The 24,034-nt window shown below is 28.3% G+C and overlaps 4 protein-coding genes across 4 annotated transcripts; all 4 read left to right on the top strand.

Moving 5' to 3' along the window:
• Positions 1 to 3,399: 3,399 nt before the first annotated feature.
• Positions 3,400 to 5,496, top strand: OCT59_021063 (uncharacterized protein; the record flags this gene model as incomplete). Its single annotated transcript, XM_066149601.1, has 1 exon — positions 3,400 to 5,496. The coding sequence occupies one exon, from the start codon at positions 3,400 to 3,402 to the stop codon at positions 5,494 to 5,496; it is 2,097 nt and encodes a 698-aa protein (XP_065990490.1).
• A 4,575-nt stretch (positions 5,497 to 10,071) lies between these two features.
• OCT59_021062 (uncharacterized protein) lies at positions 10,072 to 11,161 on the top strand (the record flags this gene model as incomplete). Its single annotated transcript, XM_066149600.1, has 2 exons — positions 10,072 to 10,249; positions 10,353 to 11,161. 2 exons carry the CDS (start codon positions 10,072 to 10,074, stop codon positions 11,159 to 11,161), a joined length of 987 nt encoding a protein of 328 aa, XP_065990489.1.
• Positions 11,162 to 12,833: 1,672 nt separating this feature from the next.
• OCT59_021061 (uncharacterized protein) lies at positions 12,834 to 16,054 on the top strand (the record flags this gene model as incomplete). Its single annotated transcript, XM_025320789.2, has 7 exons — positions 12,834 to 13,318; positions 13,383 to 13,505; positions 13,581 to 14,281; positions 14,354 to 14,722; positions 14,807 to 15,175; positions 15,256 to 15,463; positions 15,553 to 16,054. The coding sequence occupies 7 exons, from the start codon at positions 12,834 to 12,836 to the stop codon at positions 16,052 to 16,054; spliced, it is 2,757 nt and encodes a 918-aa protein (XP_025170548.2).
• Positions 16,055 to 22,913: 6,859 nt separating this feature from the next.
• OCT59_021060 (uncharacterized protein) lies at positions 22,914 to 23,189 on the top strand (the record flags this gene model as incomplete). Its single annotated transcript, XM_066149599.1, has 1 exon — positions 22,914 to 23,189. The coding sequence occupies one exon, from the start codon at positions 22,914 to 22,916 to the stop codon at positions 23,187 to 23,189; it is 276 nt and encodes a 91-aa protein (XP_065990488.1).
• Between the last annotated feature and the right edge of the window lie 845 nt (positions 23,190 to 24,034).

Below are 24,034 nucleotides of genomic sequence, written 5' to 3'. Positions count from 1 at the left end.
TTTAGGTTATTTTGCAACAATTACTAGTTCTTGATAATATGTACTCAAACGTTTAATCCCTATTTATGTAATAAGTAATAACCTAAAAAAGTGAATAATACGATACTTGAAACGTGTAACATTTTCCGTTATAAATATCTATTATGATAATTATGAAAAACAAAAAAATCGAGAAATAGAAATATTTAATATGTGATTGTATTTTTAGTGAATAAATCCAAAAAAAGACATCAAATGTTTAAAAATAATCATCCAAACATTTTTTGAATCTTTCGTGTCGCACATCTGAAATGTGTGTCAGGTTGACGGCGCAGTGTGGCGCAGCGATTTTTCCAAAAAAAATTAAATTGCAATTTTTTTATTTAAAATAAAACCTTTAAATTACTGCACTAGATGTATTTTCGTCCGCTCTGCAAATTTACTTAGAGTATATACTGGCGGTTTAGAAGGCCATTTTCGAGTTATTTAACAAAAAGCGTTTTTTTTGACAAATCCAATTTTGGAAATGATCGGCAAAGACGATAAAATCAGTTGTTATATACTAAAGTCAAAATCTACGTCCAAATCCTCCTTCCATTTATAAGTGAATTTTGTAAAACAGATGAAAATACATCTAATGTGTAAATTTGAAAGCATTACATTAAAAAGAAAATCTTCAACTTAGATTTTTTTGAATTACTGCGCCACACTGCGCCGTCAACCTGACACACATTTCAGACGTGCTTTCGTGTCACATTATGACGTTATATACTCTAAATTGGATTCAAATTCGAGAACTATCTATTATTCATCGATATTGATTTTAAAATGAATATGGTCTATTATAAAATTTATTTTTAAAAGAGTTCTAAAATTAGTTCCTTTATTATTTATTACAGTATTACAAAACCTCGCTTGATCTAATTCTCATTTAGGCGTTTCGTAGTCGTTTGAAACGTGTGTGTTTCATGATTGGTTTTATAATATATTGTTACTTTTATTTAACAATCATTATACGGATAAAATATTATCAAAATAATTATCATTCGAAAATCATATAAGACATTTTAATTTTTTCGATTACTGAGTTAATCGAAATTGAAAATATTGTGACTTCGATGAGTAACGAACGATAGATTCTTTGTTTCATTTTCAAATAATAAATATATTTAGGACCAATGAACGATCAATACAACAAAAGAATATGGATAATAAAAGTGACACTAATAATAATTGATCAATCGTTTATAATATATACTGTAAAATGGAATAACTTTTTAAAAAAAAAGCTAGTATCATTACATTTATTATGTACAATATGATCATGTTGAATCAACTTTAGCTAAAAAAAATTATTTGATTATTTTGTTATATTGTGATAATAATTTTAAATTATTGAATGTAAAATCTACGAAACAAATTTCATTTTATGGTTATTAATTTTTTCTCTGGTTCATTCAATTCGATTTTTTAAAGCATAAATAATGTTATTTTATAATATATAATATAATTTGGTTATGACCACTTGATTTATTTATTTACCAATAATAATAGTAAATAACCCAACGCAAAAATTTATTTTCTTAATTGTTTGATATCAAGCATTTAATTTTTCATTCTTCTAAAGAAGGTTACGTAGTACTGTATTGACGATTTACTTCTCTATGGTTAATACTGTAAATTTGATATACTTTAAAAGCAACAAATTTGCTGTAATATGTGAACATTTGTTTCAACTAAGAAATACAAATTATTAATAAGCCATAGACAAACTCATGGTCCCTAAAGTATAAAAGAGAGATTAAAATATAAATTTAAGAATTATTAGCTAGTATTAAAGTAATGATGACTTTACATTGATAATCAAGTAGTGTTATTAGGTTTTTGACTCTTTGTATTGTTACGCGTATTCTTGCTTATGCTCATAAACGACCTACCCTGTAAAAAAAAAATGTCCGGAAATTGTAGCTAAAAACATCCGGAAAATGTCCGTGTGTCCGGAAAACGTCCAGAAAATTGCAATATTCCGGACACTTTCTGGACGCTGGGTCTGAACCCTCCTAGACATTTTCTGGACATTTTCCGGAAAATGGAAATTTTCCAACGTCCGGAATATTGCAATATTCCGGACATATTCCAGACAAATAAACATTTTCCGGACGTTTTCAGCTACAATTTCCGGACATTCTTTTTTTATAGGGCTAGAAAAACATCTTTTGATTTGTAAATTTACGAGCGTAATATTCATTTAATATCCGCGCAAACCAACTTTTTTTTCGGATAAAAGATTGAGCGAATGTTCCTTTCATTAATATACGCAAATTTAATTATAAAATTTTTAAATTCTTTTTGATAACTTAAAACTTTACCATTAAAATTTATTATGGGTGAGTGACCAACCAATTTCTGCATGTAATTAGGTTAAAATAAATAAGGTTCATCTTTCCGTTCATTTTGATCACTTGTAAGGTTCGTCTATGAGGTGCCAATTTTTATTTATCATCAAAATATATATATATATAACTGATATAGAATCGTAGTTCTTTCATTGGTAGTTATAATATTTATGATGAATAAGCCTTCGACTATAATCCATTTAAAAATTCATTGATGATACTTTGTGAAAGAAAGTTCCTTATTTCGTTTCCTTTCATATTCCTTTTCTCGCCCTTTTTATACAATTTTTTCTTGTTGTCCTATAAAAAAAGAAAAGATAAAATAAAGTTCGGATCGGCAAATAAATAGCTTATATTTGGTTAATAATTTGTAGACCATTAACGTCTATTTTTTTGAATCGGAATAAAGAGTGAATAGAGTCCGTATCAACTTCACGATATAAAAAGATGTCTTATATCTCAAGGAACGTGTGTTCAATAAAATTAAGCACAAAAGAAAAGTTTCTCAAGCCAATCTTACTGTGTACATGTGAATTGATGGAGTTTTTGAATTTTAAAATATTCAGAAAATTTTCCCTTGGCAGAAATTTCTATACTGTACATGCCGATTACCGCAGTCGTAAGGTTTGTACTCACGTGAATGTCAATCATTGATTTTGTCAAAATGAAAACCCCAAAGGATATATAGTACTATTCTTTTTTCTCATTTTCATTTTCCTTCACAAGTTTAGAACCATGAAAGCGAGATCGTGCGATATATGGCGTCAGATGCCGATTTGCGTCAACTAACAGCTGACGTCATCAGATGACGGCTGGCCTAATAATGCTGGCCAACACACTTAAGGCATTAAAATATTGGGCAATATTGGGCTGATAATGTAGGCCGGCATCATCTCACAACATATATACTATCAGCTATATATTTATTGCTGTTAATGATTCTATTATTATTAAAAATTAAGGACTCTCTCCTGCATAAACCGATTTACATAGAATTCCGCAGCAACACACAAACAACGGTAAAATGGGTATAACACCGTCAAGAGAAAAATTTATAGCCTTAGAAGGATACGCCCAAAAAAGCGTCGAAGAGCGAAATACAATACTAACAAACGCAGGAATGGAAATAACTCAAACGGACAAAGACTTAGCAGAATTTTTAGGGGCAGAAGACGTAACCTTAGGTTGCTTTATTAGAGGTATTATTACGATATGCATAGACGAACACAACAACATACGCAACCAAGAGTTCACAAGATATATGGAGGAATACAAAAACGTCAACAACGAAATGCTTGAACAAAAACATATAGAAATGAACGAACAGATAAGAATGATGGAAGAAAATTGGAAGCTAAAAGAAGAATATTATTTCAAGAACTCGACAATGAAAAAACACCAAATAGTAACGGAATTAGGTTCGGTCGACCAAGAAGACAAAGAAAAATTGGATAAATACAACAAATGTAAAGACATGATAGAAAAAGATTTAGAAGCGAGCGATGACTCCAACGAAGGCCAACTGTGGGAAACGAACAGCGACACAACCAGTGACACTTCAGATTTCAACCAAAGTATGACAAGGAGATATAATATTTACAACAAAAGCTCACACCTATCAACAAACGACACACCCCATAACACCAATAGAAACTCACAAATGCAGGAGACGATCAAAAATGGAAACTCTCAATATTCAAGGCACCAATCAATTACGATGGCGTTTACCGCCGATCACGACATGGGAGCAAATTCCAGAATAAGTAAAGAATCAATGCACAAACCCAAAACAGCCGACGATCTGAAATATTTCGCGGGACTCCTGACCACACAAATCAGGGACGCACAAACAGACCAATCGATAATCGAATATATAAATAACAACAAACTACTAGAATATCACATGAACACATTAGGAAGAATGATGAAAAACGGTAATGAATATACCTACGTAGGTTTTTTCACAGAAACAGCCAAAAATAATTTTTTGGAGGACGGAAGAGTAAAGGGCACTCTAGGGAATTTCAGAGACTTAGAATGGCTCAACAAACTATATAAAACAATCACGATATCGGTAACAGGAATCGATGAAAAAATGGACATAAACGAAGTAATAGAAGCTGTAGAAAGGAAGTTAGGTAAAATGCAAAAAATATCACAACAAGGAAAACAATACGGGAAAATCAATCTCAAACTAGTTATGGAAATAAGATGTACAGAAGAGGAACTGATGAACACATGGGGAATTCTCTTGAAGAACAGAATGATAAAAATAGAACCGATTAACTATAAAAACCACGTGATCAGACAAAGAGGGAAAATAAGTGCAAGCGTGCTAGACATACCAAATGAAATTGATGAACTCGAAGTGGCCAAAATACTAAGACAAACAGGTGCAAGATATTGGTACAAATCGAATAACAAAAACAAAAGATCATACCAAATGAATGTTTATTTTAACAACGAAGAAGAAAGAAAAGCAGCGATAGGAAGGAAAATAAAAATTAAAGACCAAATTTTTACTTGGTTTTTTCGGGCAGAATCAGGAGGAAGACAACAAAGCAATTTTCGCCAACAAGGAAGTAATTTTCGCCAACAAGGAAGATTTAACAGTAGATACCAAGGACAAAATTACAACAGAAGTTTCGATAACAGAGCAAGATGTTATATCTGCAAGAAAAATAATCACAATGCAAACAAATGCTACTTCAATAATGACAACAATAAAAACACGAACGAACACAGAAGTCATAGAAATGAAAATCAAAACAGACCGTTCAGACAAGAAAGCGGCAGATATAATAACGACGGAAAATTCAATTTCGAATCACAATACGAGGACAACAACGATAACAACAGATACAATGGCCCCAACTATAGAGGAAGAAACACAAACCCAAGAAGACGATTCAATGATAATCATATTGGAAAAATTGAAAGACTTGAATATAGAGGATACCAACAAGGAAAATATTACCAACAATATTACGACCATGATAACAACGGACGTAATACAGGAAAACATACTGGATACAATAACAACAGTAGCAGAAGCTACGACAGAGATTGGAACGAAGGAAGTAGATTCAATGATAGGCGTCGAATGGCTAGACGCTATTGATTGCCAACCACATCAAAACACACTAATAGAAGAAGAGACAGGAGAAAAAGGAGATGAAGGAGACGGATCAGATGCTTCAAACACAAATAGAAAAATAAAATTTTTAAAAGAGAAAAAAAATAAAAAAAGAGAAATCAACGAAAATCAAAAACAAAAAGAAAATATAAAAGATAAAAATAACAATTTAAAAATAGGTTGTATAAACGTAAGAGGAATGAATGATAACGTTAAACAGGGTGAGATAAGAAAATTCTTGGGCAAAGAACAATGGGATATAGCGATAATCAGCGAAACGAAGCTTAAAGAATCGAAAGGCAAACACATATACATGGACTGGAATGCATACGAATGTATCAATAGCAGCTACAACAATGAAAATACAAAAAACGGAATTTTAATATTGTTAAAAAAAGAAATCAATGACAGGAGATACGCAATAGAAAAAATAAATGGACACGCGATAAAAGTAGACATTTTATTTAGAGGAAGCCAAAAGAACATTAGAATAATAGGAATATACAACCCTAACAATGACAAACCAGCAACTAAAATAATTGAAACAAAACTAGCGAAATGGATGAACGAGGCAACGAATTTAGATTACGAAATGATAATACTAGGAGATTTCAATGAATCAGCTAACGACAGAAAAAAGAAAAGAGAAAAACCAATTACCACAACAATCAAACAACATGGCTTACAAGATATTCACGAATGTCTGACGACAGAGAAAGATGTGCTAGATACCTGGAGGAGTGGAGAATATTCGTCCAGAATAGATTTCATTTTCTTAAGCGAAGGCGTTCTCGAAGAAATTATAAGTCATGAAATATTAGACATAGCAGATTTCAAAACAGACCACAGAGCGCTAACGATCAAAATAAAGATCAAAGAAAAATTAGAGAAAAGCAAAATTAAAAAACTTAGAAACATACGAAAAGAAATAAAACATATAAAACTAGATCAAAAAGATTGGAACATTATAGCGGAGGAAGTAGAACAACGATTAGAAGACCTAGATCAAAATACGACACAAATTTCAAATAGAGATCAAATGTGGAACAAAATAGTGGAGATAGTTAATAAGGAAAAGAAGATAAGAATAACAGAAATAAAAAGAGAAAGAAATGATAGAAAGGAGAAAGAATCAATTAGCGACATAGAAAGAACGAACGAAGAAATACTGGAAAAATGGATAGACGAATACGAACATTTAGAAAAGATAAGTAATATAGAACATAGTATAATAAAAGCAGTAGATAAAGTAGTTACAAAATTATGGAGAGATAGAAGTGCAGATCAATATAAATATAGTTTTAAAGAATTTGAGGAAAATCTAGAGATTGAAAATTGGGGAACAACTGATACAGGCAATTATATTGCAATAAAAATAGCCAAATTAATAAAAACTCATGATAGATTCGAGAAAAGAAACGATTATAATTTAAACATAGACAAACTAAGAAATCACGAATTCAGAAAAGAACTAAAAGATAGAGAAAAGAACAGAAAGAAGATAATGGACAAATTATATGGACAAATAACCGAAAAAAAAATAGAAGTTAACATAAGAAAAAGAGAGTTATACTTAGAAGAAGATATAGGTAAAATGATAAATAAGATTCTAGAAAGGAAAAAAGGAAAAATTAATATGTCAAGCTTAATAGTAAGAGAAAAAGGTAAAATTACAATCGAAAAAGATCAAAAAGAAATAAAAACAAGAGTCCTAAATCATTATAAAGAATGGACAAGGAAAAGAGAAATAGATTTAGACGAAATAGAATTTAACCATGAATGGAGAGATATATATAGCCCTAAAGAAGACGTGGACGAAGATATATATGAAAATTTAATGATACCTATAAGAATGGAAGAACTAGAATCAGTTTTAAACAATCTGAAATCAAACAAAGCGCCAGGACAAAGTGGTATATCTTACGATTTTTGGAAAAAAAGTAAGACTTTGACGAAAAACTCTTATTAGAAATAATCAACGATAGCATGCTTGAAGAGAATGCGATAGATGACTGGAAAAAAGGCATAATTTACCCAATAAATAAAACTACAAGGTCCGACTGGAATCAAGACCTGAGTTTGACTAGACCAATAGTATTACTAGAAACAGCTAGGAAAATTTGGTTTAAAGTTCTGGTGAATAGATTAACTGATATTTTAACAAGAGAACAAATATTGATGAATACGAACTTCGCGGCGTTGAAGAACGAAAGCACGTTAGAACCGATAAAAATTATTCAAGCTATAATTGAGGACGCTAATAATTACAATAAGGAAGCTTGGATATTATTAATGGACATATCGAAGGCATATGATTCAGTCAACACGACAATGCTAAAAAAGAGTTTAGAAAGAATCAAATTGCCAAATAGTTTTATTAATCTAGTAATGGATATTTCATTAAATAGATCTAACAAAATTCTTGTTAATAATGAGTTAACAGATAGCTACCACGTCGAGGACGGAATAGACCAGGGAGAGGTCTGGTCGCCGATCCTATGGAGAATCTTCTACGACACTCTATTAAGTAGATTAAATGAAATTAAAGATGAAACGGGATACAATTTTCATGAAGAAAGAATAATTAATAGAGAGAATGATGAAAAAGAAATATTAGATATTTCAATTAACGTGACAGCATTTATGGATGATACAACGTTAATAAGCAGTAACAAAAGTCAATTGGAAAGATTAATTAATATATGTCATGAATTTTTTCAGATTAACGATATCAAAGCTAATGTATCGAAATATGAACTTATAAAAATAAACAACAAAACCGAAGATTTAACTATAGAAGGAAATAAAATCGAAAAAGTAAATGACGTAGATGGAAATAGATACTTAGGAATCTTCTTTCGACATGATAATAAAAGAGACATATATAAAAAGAAAATAATTTCGATTATAGATAGCGCTTGCAATATATTCAATTGGAAAAAATTAAACGAAAAACAGATAATCGCTGTATGGAATATTGTGATTATGCCAAGGATCGAATATCAACTGGCAGCTATAGTCCTAAAAAAAGCCGAATGCAACAAATTGATGACAAGAATTAATATGATCATCAAAAAAAGAGCTGGATTAGCGAAATCTACAAGCAATTTTATATTATACGATAAAGAATTATTAGGTCTGAAACATATTTATGACCTTCAAATAGAAATGCTATGCAAAAATCTATTATACCAAGCAAACGGCAACGAAAAGCTTAAATCAATATTCAAGATAAAAATTATTCAAGAACAAAATAAAATTTGGACTTCAAAATGTCCAGGCGAATTATCAATCATAAGTAATAGGAAAAACAATTGGATATTAGACGCAGTAAAAATATTAAACATCGAAAATATTAAAATTTGTAATCACGAAATTATTAGAAATCAAGAAAACCACAGAATAAAAGGAGGAACTATAGATTTAATAGATATTTTGGATGAAAAATATATAAATATAAGCGCGTCTTCTAGAAAAACAAAAGATGTAATGTTTATAGAAGATATTTTAGAAGCGGATGGTATTACACTTCTAAAATGGAAACATTTGATTAAAGAAAGAAATTTGAACACACAAGGAAGAATACCGCAATGGTTCAAGAATATAGAAACAAAATTATTAGAAGATAAAGAAGGTACAACAAGGAAAATCAAAAATGAGTATATAAGTATCACACAAAAGAGAAAAATTAACATCAATTATTTTGATGAAAATGAGAAGACGAATAAAAATCAAATAATTACTTGGTGCGAGACAGATGAATCTCTTATATTTGTAGAAGACAAGAAAAAATCATTTAGTAAAAAATACAAAAGATTAGGAAGACATTTAATAACGATAGGAAACAAAGATGATCTAAATAACTCGCCAAATTTGATAGGATGCGAAGGATGTCATCGAAACGTAAGTAAAAAAAAAGATAATGGGGAATGCTTAATATATATTGAAAACGAGATTAGCAGAAAAATAGAAAAAAGAAAAGAAGAAGATTTTATAAGACCATATGAAACACTAAATAACATCTTAACAAAGAATATTTGGTTAAGAAATACTATAAACGAAGAAAAGAAAGATACATTGTACAATAAAAGAATTGAAATGATTGACAATACGATAAAAGCGAGTGAAGAGTTTATTAATATAATCAAGAATAGTATATTCGAACGAAAAGAATCAGATTTTGGGAAAGACAGATTTTTCTTAATAATAGAAGTGAAAAAAAACAAAACAAAAATTGACGATAAAGGTAAAAGAAAATATTATTATAACATAATATGGAAAATAAGAAGTGAAAACGTAAACAATAATAACAACGAACTACAAATAATTGCAAAACATGAAAGTATTTACGACAACGAATACAAAATTATTTTAAGAAGTATTATTCTAGGGTTATTAATTATAGCAGAAAATAGCGAATTAATTCTCGAAATAAATGATAGAGTCAAGAATTTAATTTATGACTTCAATAACAAGTGTAGTAATAGACGTAAAATCGATAGCGAATATTATTTAGAGTTGCTTTTTATAGAAGATTTTTTAGAAAACAACGAAATCGATATGTTAGACGCGAACGAAGTTACAACCAATTGCTTGAAAGAAATACGCAAAACATCGAGAGAATTTTTAGATTTTAAAATTTTTGACGACACGAGAATTGATGATTTTGAATTAATCGACGAAGCGTTAATAATAAATGAATTTAACGTGATATGGAATAATCGAATAATATCAGGAGGTTATAGAGCTTGGAGAAAGAAAATTACAAATGCTATTTGGAAAAATGAGATACTAAATAGCGAAAAACTTGATGATTTATTTGTTTATAATTACAAAAAAAGAATTTGATTGGGTCACGACTTTGGAATTTATAAGTAATAGGACCAATTTTTCAAACAGGCAATGTGGTGATAAAGACACGAATGAACGGTCATATAGAATTAAAAATATCTTGAAAGAATTGCCATCATATAAGACACTCTTTAATAGAAATACTAACAAAATAGAATCATCGAGATGTATTAGATGCAAGAAATATGAAGAAGATTGGGAACATGTTTGGATCTGTGAAAGCAATGATTACTCAATCGACGAAATAATTCAAGAATCACCATATAAATACGAAGTTCTTCTAGAAGCTAACAATAAATATGATGATATAAAGATACTTAGGAATCACTTATGTAATTTTCTAACTTTAATCGAAAGTCCTTCATTGATACTTATAGGTAAAAGCAGAAAATGGGAATTATTGAGAGGAATTTTCAACAATAATTTCAACTATTTGTCAAAAATTAAGGAAGAACAAAGAGTAATAAAAGACTTGTGGAATTTTATATACGATGAAATAAAAAACAGATTATGGATACTACGATGCGAAGAAGTCAAAAGATTAGAAGAAAAAGATGGTATAAGAAAATGGGAATTGAGATTAAATAAACCAGCGTCAGATAGTAGTAGTATAGAAAGAAATATAGATATAGAAAATATTAAAAACGAAAAAACAAAAGATAAAACAGATAAAAAAGAAAAAAATATATTAAAAAATAGAATTGGAATAGTAACGTTAGGCAAAATGATAGGAAAAATTACAGACGGGTTAGATATAAACAGATCATGGGACACGACTACGAAATTACCTTTTTATTAGTTTAGCAAATATTTACATAATATTATTAGTAACTTAGTACGGATAGAATTTTAAATAATCTTATGTTCGAAAATCACTTAGTTATAGGGTTTTACAATTTATTTTTATTGTACTGCTCTAAGTGTTTTTATATTTAATTATGTAATTGTTCGCAATTCTAAATAATTAATAAAACGCGTTACTATTTTAAAAAAAAAAAAAAAAAAAAAAAATTATTAAAAATTAAAGTAATTATATTATTTTATTCCTATTACTTCTATTACTTTATTATTACTGTCTAAAAAGAATTTAATAGTACTAGTAGTATAAAAAAATTTATAAAATATTTATAGTATTAATAATTAAAATCGATGAACTATTATTCATAAGTACATTGATTATGTAAAACGTAATTTCTGGAAAACTCCGTGAATATGATACATTTACGGGAACTTGGATTATTTTCGATGTTTGAGACTATAAATTTCGTGAATATGATACATTTACGGAAATAACATGGAATAAAAAACACGGAATAAATTTTTATAGGGGTAATAAATTGTCTCTAGTAAATTATTATATATTTAGATTACCCTGTAATAAGTTAATTTTAAGTTGTATTACTGTAACGTGTAGCATGCCTCCGTAATTTATTACAGATTGTTATTCTTAAAATAGATTGGGTTTAACCATTAATGAATGTTGATCATGTTGATCATGAAAATTAAACAATAGGAATGTCTCATGTTAAAATTTAATATAATGATGCTCTTAACAATACATTTTTTATGCTGTGTTACCGCTTCTCTATCATTGTTTTACGCTATATTAAGACATAAAAGGAATAATTCATTTATTTATTGCGCCAATTTGTATCCAGTAATCATAGAAAGATAAAACATAGCAGAGTGATAGAAAAGGAGTAATAATACATGTCAAAAATTGTCGGCTTTTCTGCCAGTAGTGATATCATAATTTTATCACTTAAAACTATGATAAATTTAATAAATTTAATATTTTGTTCATTATATAGCTTGTCTCCAGAATATTATTCGTGTGCATAATTTACTATATGTTTCAAGTTCATTGATCTCAGTGTGAAGCAAATGGGCTATTGCTAGTATGTAAAATAAAAATTAATTATGTATCTAATTGTATGATCCAAGCTAATGTTACACATTTTTTTTATATAATCTTAAATTTAAATTTTGATGAATGATCATTATCATTTTCATACAATTATGTTCATCATAAATTAGGCATGTAATGGATGTTTCACTAGTAACTCCTTTCAAACACTTGTTTTTGTTGGACAATATTTTTAGTGTCAGAAATTTTTCGGCATATTTGTTGCACATTTTTTTACACATGTATAAAACAATGCAGATCGTTTTTGAAATACAAATTTGGTAGTATAATTAATATATATTTTTTTGAAGCACATTTTAAACATTTGATTAAAAGAAAAGTTATTAATAGTAGTTGATAATAAATCAAGATTACAATGACAAATAACATATATAAATGTTCTGTAATCCCTCTGAGTAAAAATTTAAAATTTTTCAAGTCTCTAAATTTATTTCCATATTTTTCATACACATTTTCCCACAAGTCTCTAATAATCAAATCTCTTAATTTATTTCCACATTTTCATACACATTTTCCCACCAAGTCTCTAATAAAAATGTTAAAAATGTTCAATTTAGCAAAGATGTTGATCATCTTTATATATTTAACCTCCATCTGTTGCTTTTATGTTTCATCTCAAAATGTATTATCTCGAGGTATTTTATCTCAAAATATATCATCTCTAAATACACCACCCCAAAATACATCACCACAAGATATATGGTACACTTATGAAGAACCTATAGAAGGTCTAAAACGATATAGTACTCATGCACTTTCAGAAGGTATTTTGATGATTTGGATGGCCTTTGAAGTTAAAGAAGATCCATCATGCATGTTACCTTATTTTCATTTACGAGTGATAGAAAGAACAGGACGAATAACATATATAGACCTTAATTATACTTTTCCTCCAGAAGCAGTTTGCCCTGTTAATATGATTTTTATGCCCTTAAGTTATAATTATATAATGATAATTTATGTTAGATCCAACAATGGTGTTAAGGGAAAGTATGGCTTGATAATTAATTATGACAGTGAGATTAAAAGGTAAGTTTAGATGTTGGAATATTCTCATTTATAAAGGTCAATAATAATTTTTTTATTTTTTTAGTGAAATCTATTTGGGAAGTGTTAATGATCATATTATAAGTAGTGTAATATCAGAAAAAGGTTTTATTCGTATTGAAGATCATGGTAAAAGAGGAATAGCAGCATGGCATTGGCTTAGTGCCCCGTAAGTATTTTTACAAGTAAATACTTTTTAAATATTTCATTGTTCATTTGATTAACTTTTTCATCTTTACTTTAGAGATATTACAACAGGAAAAGTGGTGGAACTTGGAAGTGGCGAGTTTAGTGTACCAAACCTATTATCATATACTTTTGTAAATAGTTTTAATTTTAAATTAATTGATGGAGGGTTTGGATATGCATATATTCTAAAATATAATGAAATGGGATCATCGATATCAAATGATCCAAATATTCAATACTGGAAAATTTATATTTCATTTTTAAGAGAGGGAACATATTCACCTACAACACCTTCTCTTGTCTATCAAACTACTACAAAATTAAATAGTATAGCATTTAAATCATGTTTTTACAACAATGATGGAGGATATATATGTATTGTATCATTAAATAATACAATTACAAATAAGGATCAATCAAGGACTGAAGTGAATTATTATCAGTTAGAATTTTTAACAACTGGATCCTTTGTACAATTTGGTGCAGTCCCTAAAGTAATAAGTAATGCAGACGATTTTGATTTGATAAGTTTAATTTATGGAGGATTTCTTGTGGAAAAATATTATACAAATACAACTGCAAAGAACTTTTATATTTTAGATAATAATGGAAATTATAAATCAGGGGGATCTTTTGGCCCAGAGTTTGTTCATTATAATATGTTCACAAGAAATGGTACTTTATTAGGAATAAAGGAACAAACTGGTAATAAATTAGAAATTTTATTGAAACCTTTACTAAGATTAAATAATTATGGTAAGTTTTTAATTTATTTTTTACTTTTTATTTTTATTTTTTTTTTTAATAAAAAAATTTTTTAATTTATAGGAGCTGAATATGATAATCCTGCAATTGAGTCAACAAAACCAGCTATCCATGAATTCATTGATTCTTCAATCAATGAAATTACAATTAAATATAGCATTCCAGTGAGATTGTCAACTGCAAATATTTCGATATTTCAACTAAATGGTGACCTATACGAACCAAATCTATTGCGACAAACAATCTCAGGAGATTCCAAACTATGTACTGTTGGAAGTGATAACCACACTGTACACATTCCAATTTTTAGTAGTACTTTTAATCAGCAAAATTCTTCTTATCATGTGGTGATTGATAATAATTTTGTCATTTCTCAAGAAAGAAATGAACCTTTAATAGGAACTAATGAGAAAGTTTGGATGTTTTCAACAAGTAATATACATATTTTTTTAATTTTTAATTTTTTAATTTCTTACTGGTCAAATAGAAATATTTATATTTTTTTATTATATTTAGAACCATTTAAGACAGGAAAACATTCAGAGTCAATTACAGGGTTACTTCGATTGAATGAAGAAGGGAGTTCAAAATTTCTTCAAACAAATCAGTCGGAGTTTTTCAATAATATCATTCAAGCATTTTCCAAAATAATCCCAGTAGATGAACAAAGGATAACAACAAATGGTAAATGGCAAAATGACTCCACTTTCCCCAAACAAGTGTTGTTATCATTTACTATAAATGAAGCTAAAAGTGCCATGGAACCAAGTTCCAAAACAATCTTTGATAATTTGGGCACTTTGATTAAAAGAAAAGGATTTACTGCACTTTCTAATAATGAATATACTTCATTAATTGATGAAAGTGCATCCTTTACAATGACCAGTAAGTGTTGTTCATTAAATATATTTGATATTTGTAAATAATTAATATTTCATTAAATTTTTAATTCTATTATTTTACAGGTTATTTTGGAAAATTTTTGCCACTGATTATAATATATTTAATAAGTATAATAATATTAATAATATTATATTTTTTGGCACGTCGGAAGAACCCTGAAGGAAGGAACATGGCCATATTTGAGATTGCATTAATAGTGCAGGATTTTGCTGTGGATTTAACATTCACATTATTAAGGGTTAATAATACTCCACATTTAGTGATTCCAAAGTAAGAAATTTTGTTTAATGTTATGTTAATTTTATTATTTTAAAAATTAATTTAATTAATTAATAATTTTCTTATTTATTATTATTTAGTATGGTGTTCCTCATTGTACCACATGTAGTCAATTTCTTATTGGCTATAAATATTTTTTTGTCTGAAGTAGCCACAAATCCAATGTTCTATACTTGGTTTTCAGAGCTTCCAACACTATTGTCAATTTGTACAATATTTTCAGCCATTGATGTACTAGCAATAAATACTTTGACATCAAATTTATTTGGTCTCAAAGTATTTTCAGCCCCATTGTCACAAAGATCAAGAAATATTATACTTTGGGGTAGTTTCATAAATATTTTTGCTGAAGATATACCACAATTGATTATACAGATATTATACTTTAATAGTGTTGTGACGTATGATCTTATTCCATCACTTGTACTTATATCTGGTGGATTAGTTATAATGAATAAACTAATTTTAAGATCATTTCATATGTTAATAAGATGGTGTCATCGGCATGATGAAATTATAGATTTTAATAGAAATAGACATTTATCAGCCGGTTCTATAAGATCAATTAGGTCAAATGTTTAGCATTTTACTAAAGATTTTTATGTGTAAATTATGATATTATTTTTACCATCAATTTAATAAAAATATAATACTTCAGACTGCACCATAAAATGTATTTGTTTTTTTTTTGGAACATCATTTATTGTATGAATATGAAAAAGATGATTATCTTTAATTTCTCTGACCCAACAATAAATTTTTTTCTTTTTGGTCAATAAGAGCTTCATATTGTGTGATTTTTATATGACAATCTTACAATCCATATGGACTTACTTGAACATTTGGATGTGGAAGTCTATACTCACGAAGATGTACTTGAACTTAATATTAGATATGAGATTTTTGAAATCTCTGAGAGAAAATCAAGGGCAGCAAAATTGTCGTATTTGTCATATAAGCAGAAGATGACAAGTTTCGGTCATTCCTGTTTTAGTTTTACAATAATTTTTATTGATAATTTTTAGAACAAAGAGTATGAGCCATTAGTGCTGCTAGTGTGCTTGAACAATCTCTTCTAATACTCCATCAATGATAATTGATAAATTTTAGTTAATCAGCGTAACCTTATCTGTTATGGAAAAAAAATGTTTAAAATGTTTTGGACCTCCAGATTTTATTCATTGAAATTGAAACTCATTTAATCTTTCATGACCGATTCATATTACTGTAATTAAAATTGAAAAGAATAACATACAAAAAAATTTCAAGATTATCCTTTACGTTAAATGATATTCATTAGTTTGTTCAGTATTCAAAAAATTGGAATGAGATTAATGAGATTATATTTAAACATATTAAATAATTTTCGAAAATATTCAATCACGAGAATTTATATTATGGTGTTTATGGTGTGAATATATTTTATTTATTTTTTTTCTTTTTCAGCTTTATTTAAATTCTAAATAGTACGATTTTTTGGTAAATAGGAAAAAGTAAGTTATTGTTTCTGTTATTCTTTTTTAATTTAATAAGATTATTCTAATAAATAAATAATTGAAATATACATGTAATCAATTGATTAGAATAATTAGAATATAACAAATATATCTAATAGAACATAGTTTTATAAGCTTTATTAAAACTCATCGCTATTAATTTTCCCTACACAATTTAAAACACTTCACTTTCTTCTATATCAAAGAAGCCTTCAGTAATTCTAATCGGTTTTTCATAATACTTTTTTTTTTTACTACCACAAATGTTAACTTTTTCCAATTACTATTGTAACCCATAAAGTAAGATCACCACCACCACCGAAATAAGAATTATTTATTATGGCGTAATTCCCATTCGTTACACGACTTAAAATATAATAAAATTATCTTCATTAGTGCCTAAACAACCATCTGATTTCCATACATTACTCCAAGAATTTCGTCACTGTCTTTCACTCTAACACATTTTACTGTGCAAGGTTTATTATTGCAAATTTGATGAAATTTATCTTGTGAATGTCCGTCACGAGATGCGCGAAAGAATAATTTAAATTCATACGAAGAAGCCAACTTATCCGTGATTTCTAATCTATCGATCCATTTTAAGATTAATTCAATATGTTGATAAGTTATAATTTTTGAATCAATAGTTCTCGTATTTTCTTTAATTATACCATATTCCGATTTATCAACTGATTTGCTATTAGGATCTGAAAGACTTAAAAAAGCTCTTAATAAATCTTTATATAAATCTTTGGGAAATATTTTTCATAAGTTAATAATACATTTTCTAAAATTCTTTAGAAGTTAAATTGTAAAATTAATAAATGGAATACATCCTTGTAAGGTATTCTTTAAACTTTTGAAATCATCTTTTGAAAGTTTATAGGGTCAGAGGGAAGGTCGGAATTTTGAGCAAGACCCCATTTAAGAACATATTCCCAAATTTGAATTTCACTCATTTGACGATTATCACTTTGAATAATTGTAAGTTTGTAACTAAAAGTTTTTCTGGGATTGAAGAAAATTTATAGAATTAAATATCTTATCTGACTCCTTTAGAAATTAAATCGGTACAATAATTTTGAAGTTCCAAGAAGGAATCATTCTCAAAGATTGTTTGATATATCAAATTAAAATTTTGTCCATCCAATTTGTTTTACTTTCGATCAAATAGAATTGTAGATATATGATTAATTCTTGAAGATTAAGTACGCTAGCAGCAACTAAAACTTTAATTAGGAAAGAAAGTTTTCCACCGTATATATACCTGTAAATACTAAAGAAATCTTCTTAAATTAAATGTTATTAAAATAAAATTTATTTAACCGTCTTTAAAAAAATTATAATACCTTAAAATTATTTAAAAATTTCTGGTAAAAATATTTGGTAATTTAATACGAGACAAAGTTCCATCACTTTCTTTTTATTCGTTGATAGAATTCTTCGCAAGTAAAGGGAACGATAATATAAAATAACCATGTGAGCACGGAAGACTTTTACGTAAAGGTCATTACCAACTTCAATAGTAATATCGCATAATATTCTTCATCATTTAAAATTTCAAGTAAATTTTGAGATAATTTTGGTAAAAGTTTTTGTCATCCATTTTTTATAAATTTTAACGTTAGCGAAAAGAAAAGTATTAATCCAAATGCGTAAATGTTCGCCATTGTATTCTCTGAAAGTGTGCAACATAATATTATATACTAAATTATGGACTCAAATAAATATGGTTAAAATCTCGTGTAATTCGTGTGTAACAAAGAATATATATTTATCGTATAAATAAAAGTGGAATGAAGGCTAGAATGAGAAATTTCTTGCCCAATTAGCAGAGCTTGATAAAATCTCGAATAACATTTATCGTTTATCACACGTATAACGTATTGTTACGCCAATAATTTTTTTTATTTCCTTCATAATTTTTTTGTAATTGATAAAGTATTAATAATAATTGCATTGTCTGATACAATACAATAATTTTAAATCCTCGAATGATATGTTAAATGAAGAATTAAATAATGAAAATCACAGACGGTATAAAAAAAGATAATTGTCACATGTACAAGATATTTATGAGATTAAGTGCAGTAATAACTAATAAGTTTTATAATGTTAAATATAGTATTACTAATAATACAAATTGAAAATAATATGACATAAAATTTGGTATTATCATCCTTTGCCCATAATCAGTATCGATAAATAAAGAAATTTTTTGAATATATCGAGTAAAATCTTTTTGAACAAAATAATCAATATGGAATTAATAAAAAAAATTTCAGACATTAAAATCATTAAAATTGATTTTTAGTAGCCAATCAATTCTTTGACAAGTTCGTAATTTTTTTTTTTTTGAAATATCATAAATATTATGTAACGTAAATATTCTTTATTTAAATAAAGAAAACGAGTTTTTCATCCCAAAATTAGATTTTTAGGTGATAGTGGTAATTGTACCTCTTCCGTCCAAAAAAAGAAAAAAAAATACAAGAGAATTTTCTTATTTCCACGAGGCACGAGATTATAAAATTTCATTTTTTATTTTATTCGTATCCACTAATTTGAAAACCGTAATAATTAAATGTGAAAAAATTAAAGATATTATTAACTTATTTAAAGAATCTAAAATAGTTTATCCAATCTTTTTTTTATTCTTTAATAGATTTACACATCGTCATGTTCCTTTTATTTATAGAAAATATAATAATTTATAAATTTCATAAATTCTATAAGATTTTAAATTCGGTGGGGAAAATTTTATATTAATCATATATTTTTATTCATAAAATTTTTTCTATCTGTTGTTATATAAAAAAAAGTATAATCACTGAATCAGACAATATTTATTTTGGCGTAAGTAAAAGTGTCTCAAGATTTTAATAACCAAGTTAGTATTGAACAATAAGTATTAATGATGATAGTAGGTCAAAGTAAAATTACGTTACCGTAACACGTTATAATAGTTTTTTTTTAAAAAATGTAAATGTGCCATAATTCAGGTCATTTGAACCACTTCCGAGATTTTGATGATAATAACAATGACTTATAAAATGTGAGAAATTTGAGAATTATTACTTACCACAATTGCAATGAGCGTAGCATTTTCCGCATTTTTCCGCAAGCTTCTTTATTTCTTATGGCGCCTTCACCAAACCTCACGATACAGTGACAACTATCTCCATGCGTTTTTCCAGTATTTCCACAGCAATAGCAGCCTAATAATAAATAATAAATAAATTTTAATTAGTTTATAGTCTACGTATAGGAGAATATTGGGCAAGTTAGAACTCCTATCAAAATCTCAAGTGATTCGACGACCAATTTTACTCACACATTATTTACATCTACCTTTTGTAGAACACTGCCGCTTTAAATATTATTTTTCAGATATGAGATTAGATTTGTACAATTATTTAAAACGAAAATGATCTGCTGATGTCATGATTCATTTGAATATCAAAGCCACATTCCTTTAGCGGTTAATCCACTCTTGAAAAACCTCACAGGCATGTGTGTTCTTGTCTCATTTCTATTCATGTAATAACAATTTAAATAATATTATTTTATCTAATCTTTATTAACAGTAAACGCCCGATATAATGAACTTTTTTTTGGAAAAATTCGTATTTGCGCCTATTCATCAATTGTTACAAGAGAAAAATATTTACAACTCAGTTAATTTAAATAGTCCACAAAAAAAATTTTTTCTTTTTTCTTAAAAAAAAAAGTTGTCATGTATTCCGTACGTCCGGCGCTTGCCAGACATTATAGGAAGTTTCTTTTTTATGGGGAATGCTCTAATAACGTTTGTTCTCAACATATTGAATTATTTAAACGATCAAAATTATAATTTATATCTTTTTTATTTGTCCTTTTATCATCTGTTGCATTAAATTACAGTTCCATTTACCACTTGAGTTAAACCAGTTATGGGAGTCCAATTGAAAAAATTTGGACTATTGGACTTGGACTAATTGGAGATAGTCCATTCCAAGTCCAATTAGACTCTTATAGTCCCAGTACTTTTGAGTTAATTCATTAATATTATTAATCCAACAATTTTATTTCAAGCTTAATAATTTTTGTAAATAGTAATTATTTTTGATTCTTCTAAATCTTCGAAATAAATTGTTATATATGATAATATAAAAGTGACAATTTATCCAATAAAATTTGGATTTGGACTTTATCAAAGTCCAATAGTTCAATTGTCCAATTGTTTAATTGTTCATCAAAAAGTCATCATTACAACCTTCTTATATGGCACCAGAGATTTTTCAAGGAAAAAAATATATTAAAGCTTCAGATATATATAGTTTTGGAATGATTATGTGGGAGTTTATGACAGGTAGAAGACCTTTTTGGGATCAAAATCATGATACAGAGCTTATTATTGATATAAGTGATGGTTTATGACCACCAATTGTCACAAATGCACCCGAAGGATTTATTGAATTGATGAAAGAATGCTGGAATTCTGATCCAGATAAAAGATCAACAGCTACTGATGTATATACTAGAATTAAAAAAATGTGTGAAAATGAAAGGAAAAGTTATGTTAATAAATATCCAACTAAAATTATAGAATCATCAGATATTGGACCTATAACAACAAATAATCCAGGTGCTATTTATAGAACTTTACAGAAACCCATGAAATCGTGGCTATGTAGTAGCCATGCTGCCGCCACTTAATGTAGTAGGCGTACGGCTACTCTATGTTAATTCTAACGCAATTGTATGTATTTAATATAGAAAATATATAGTAAATTATAGTCGTAGTATAGAAATAGTATTGCTAATACAAAGAAACTATATAAATGTTAGCAAGAATCTGTATAAATGATTTAAAGTAATCGTATGTATGATTTGCATTAAACGTGTAGTAAATTTATAGAAAATTTGTATTAACTTTATAATAAATATGTAGCAAATTGCAGTAAACATATAGTAAATTCATAGTAGATACATAATAAATTCATAGTAAATACAAAATAAATATACAGTAAATTCATAGTAAATACATAATAAATATATAGTAAATTCATAGTAAATGTGCGTCCTCTGTATACATAAGTCCCAAAAAATCGTCAAATATGGCACAGCAAAAATGACCTTAATCGCGCTAAGTTCTATAAACGAGACCCGGGAAATAAAGGATGATATCCTAGCCGGCTGACGGAGATGACCTACCCTTTCATCAAACGGTACTGATCGTAGGAAGATCTGATGCACTAGTTGAAGTTAATAGTGAGTGGATTAGTAATGAATGGCAAATATGAGGTGTTTAGGAGATAGATGTTAGCGGTGATATATGTACTCTCAATATAGTTGTCTTAATGTTAGAAAAATTTATCATGGGTGAAAAATAACGCCATACCAAATAATAAATCGAACCGTGCCGGGACTGTGTGATTGAGGAACCCGGATTGCCGATCAGTTTGCATGTGATGCATTTTCTACGACATTGTGTACGAAGAAATAGTAGAGAAGTTAGGAGTAGTACATAAAGTTTCATCCCGCAAACAACGTATATACCAAACGATTCATGCAACGATCACATTTTCAGAAGATTACGATAAAAGTTTACGAATGGATCTTTCTTATGTGACGGAAATTGTGGAGCTTTATAGATCTCCTTGAACGTACGAAATGTTCTCAAGCCTCTTAACGTAATTCTCTAATACTTGCGGAAATATGATATCATCTTCCATTCTTTTCCGAATTTGATTATCTTTGTGAAATCGATGTGTATTTCCTTTCTATCCCTGCATCCATTCCATTTCACAATGCCACCTTATTCTTTTTCTGGAGTTAATGTTCGTATTAGTTGCTACCGGTCACGTTCTGTCCTGTCTTTCACCGTAGACTTCCATCATACAATCTAACCCTATATACACAAGATAAAGAGAGAAAAACAAAAGAGGAGGATAAAAACTATGGATCTGAGGGCAACGTCAAGTTCAGCAGAAGTTAGCTCTAGGACTATTTTTCCGCCAATCACGCCAATCACATCACCAATGAAGATGGACCCAGCCATGCCAAAGTCTCTGATGCTGGAAGAAGTAGTGGATATTATTAACGAGGTTTGCCGACACAGAATCTACGGAGTACCACTAGATATGGTGATTTATTCTGCAATATCGTACAAAATGGTGAAATTTGGTGAAGGTGAACGTTTTTACCGAGGTGTCAATGTAATAGAGATAGAATAACGGAATTGTTGATGGAAGAACATACAATAGCGTATGAAAAAAGTAAGAAAATATTATTCCGTTTTCAAGGGATAACATTCGAATTATGTCATTGAATTCAACAAACTCAACAATGACTCCGAAGCACGGTTGAAGCGCGATGAAGACGGAAAGAGAAAAGGACGAATTGAAGTCCAGGAAAAACTAATAATAGATGTAAGTTTCATAAGTTTGCGAAAGGAGATAAGTATTTGTAGGATTCAGGTAATTTAATTTACGTACCGAAGTTCAGTTTTGAGAAAAAAGATTCTGGTCTCAAATGTAAATTTACAGTTTGTTTCCTTATATTCCTATTTTTTTATATGTTTTTTTTGTCTCATTTTATATTTCCAAATCTTGTAAGTGGCCTAGCGGGCTCTGGTCGTTAAAAAAAAAAAAATTTACAAAATGAGAAGTGAAACGTTAATAACGATCACTGAAAGTAAAATAAATCGAAATAAATCTAAATTAATAAAGAGAAATCATTGGATTATTATTACAGTAATTAATCAGATAAAATTTTTGTTAATTGGTTTCTTTGTTTGTTTCGAATACTTTGACTTTTCAAACGAATCTGAATTTTGTGAAGATTCCAACCGACGATCAAGGGAGATTCATAAAACGGAAATAAATAAAATAAGAAAGAATAAGAGGACGTATTTCTTTTACCTTTAAAAGGATGCTACCTGAAGTAAGAAAAGATAAGAAAAGTAAATTAGTGTATTAAAGAAATGATAGAAATGAAATGAACAAAAAAAAATATATTATATTACATGAGTATATTTAAATAGCTTTAAAAAAGAAATCATTTCTTAAATAACACTTAT

This window comes from Rhizophagus irregularis, chromosome 3, assembly GCF_026210795.1.
Source record: "Rhizophagus irregularis chromosome 3, complete sequence".
In the NCBI taxonomy this organism is placed as follows: domain Eukaryota; kingdom Fungi; phylum Glomeromycota; class Glomeromycetes; order Glomerales; family Glomeraceae; genus Rhizophagus; species Rhizophagus irregularis.
The sequence above is the reverse complement of the archived record's forward strand: the minus strand, read 5'-3'. Positions and strand labels throughout refer to the sequence as shown.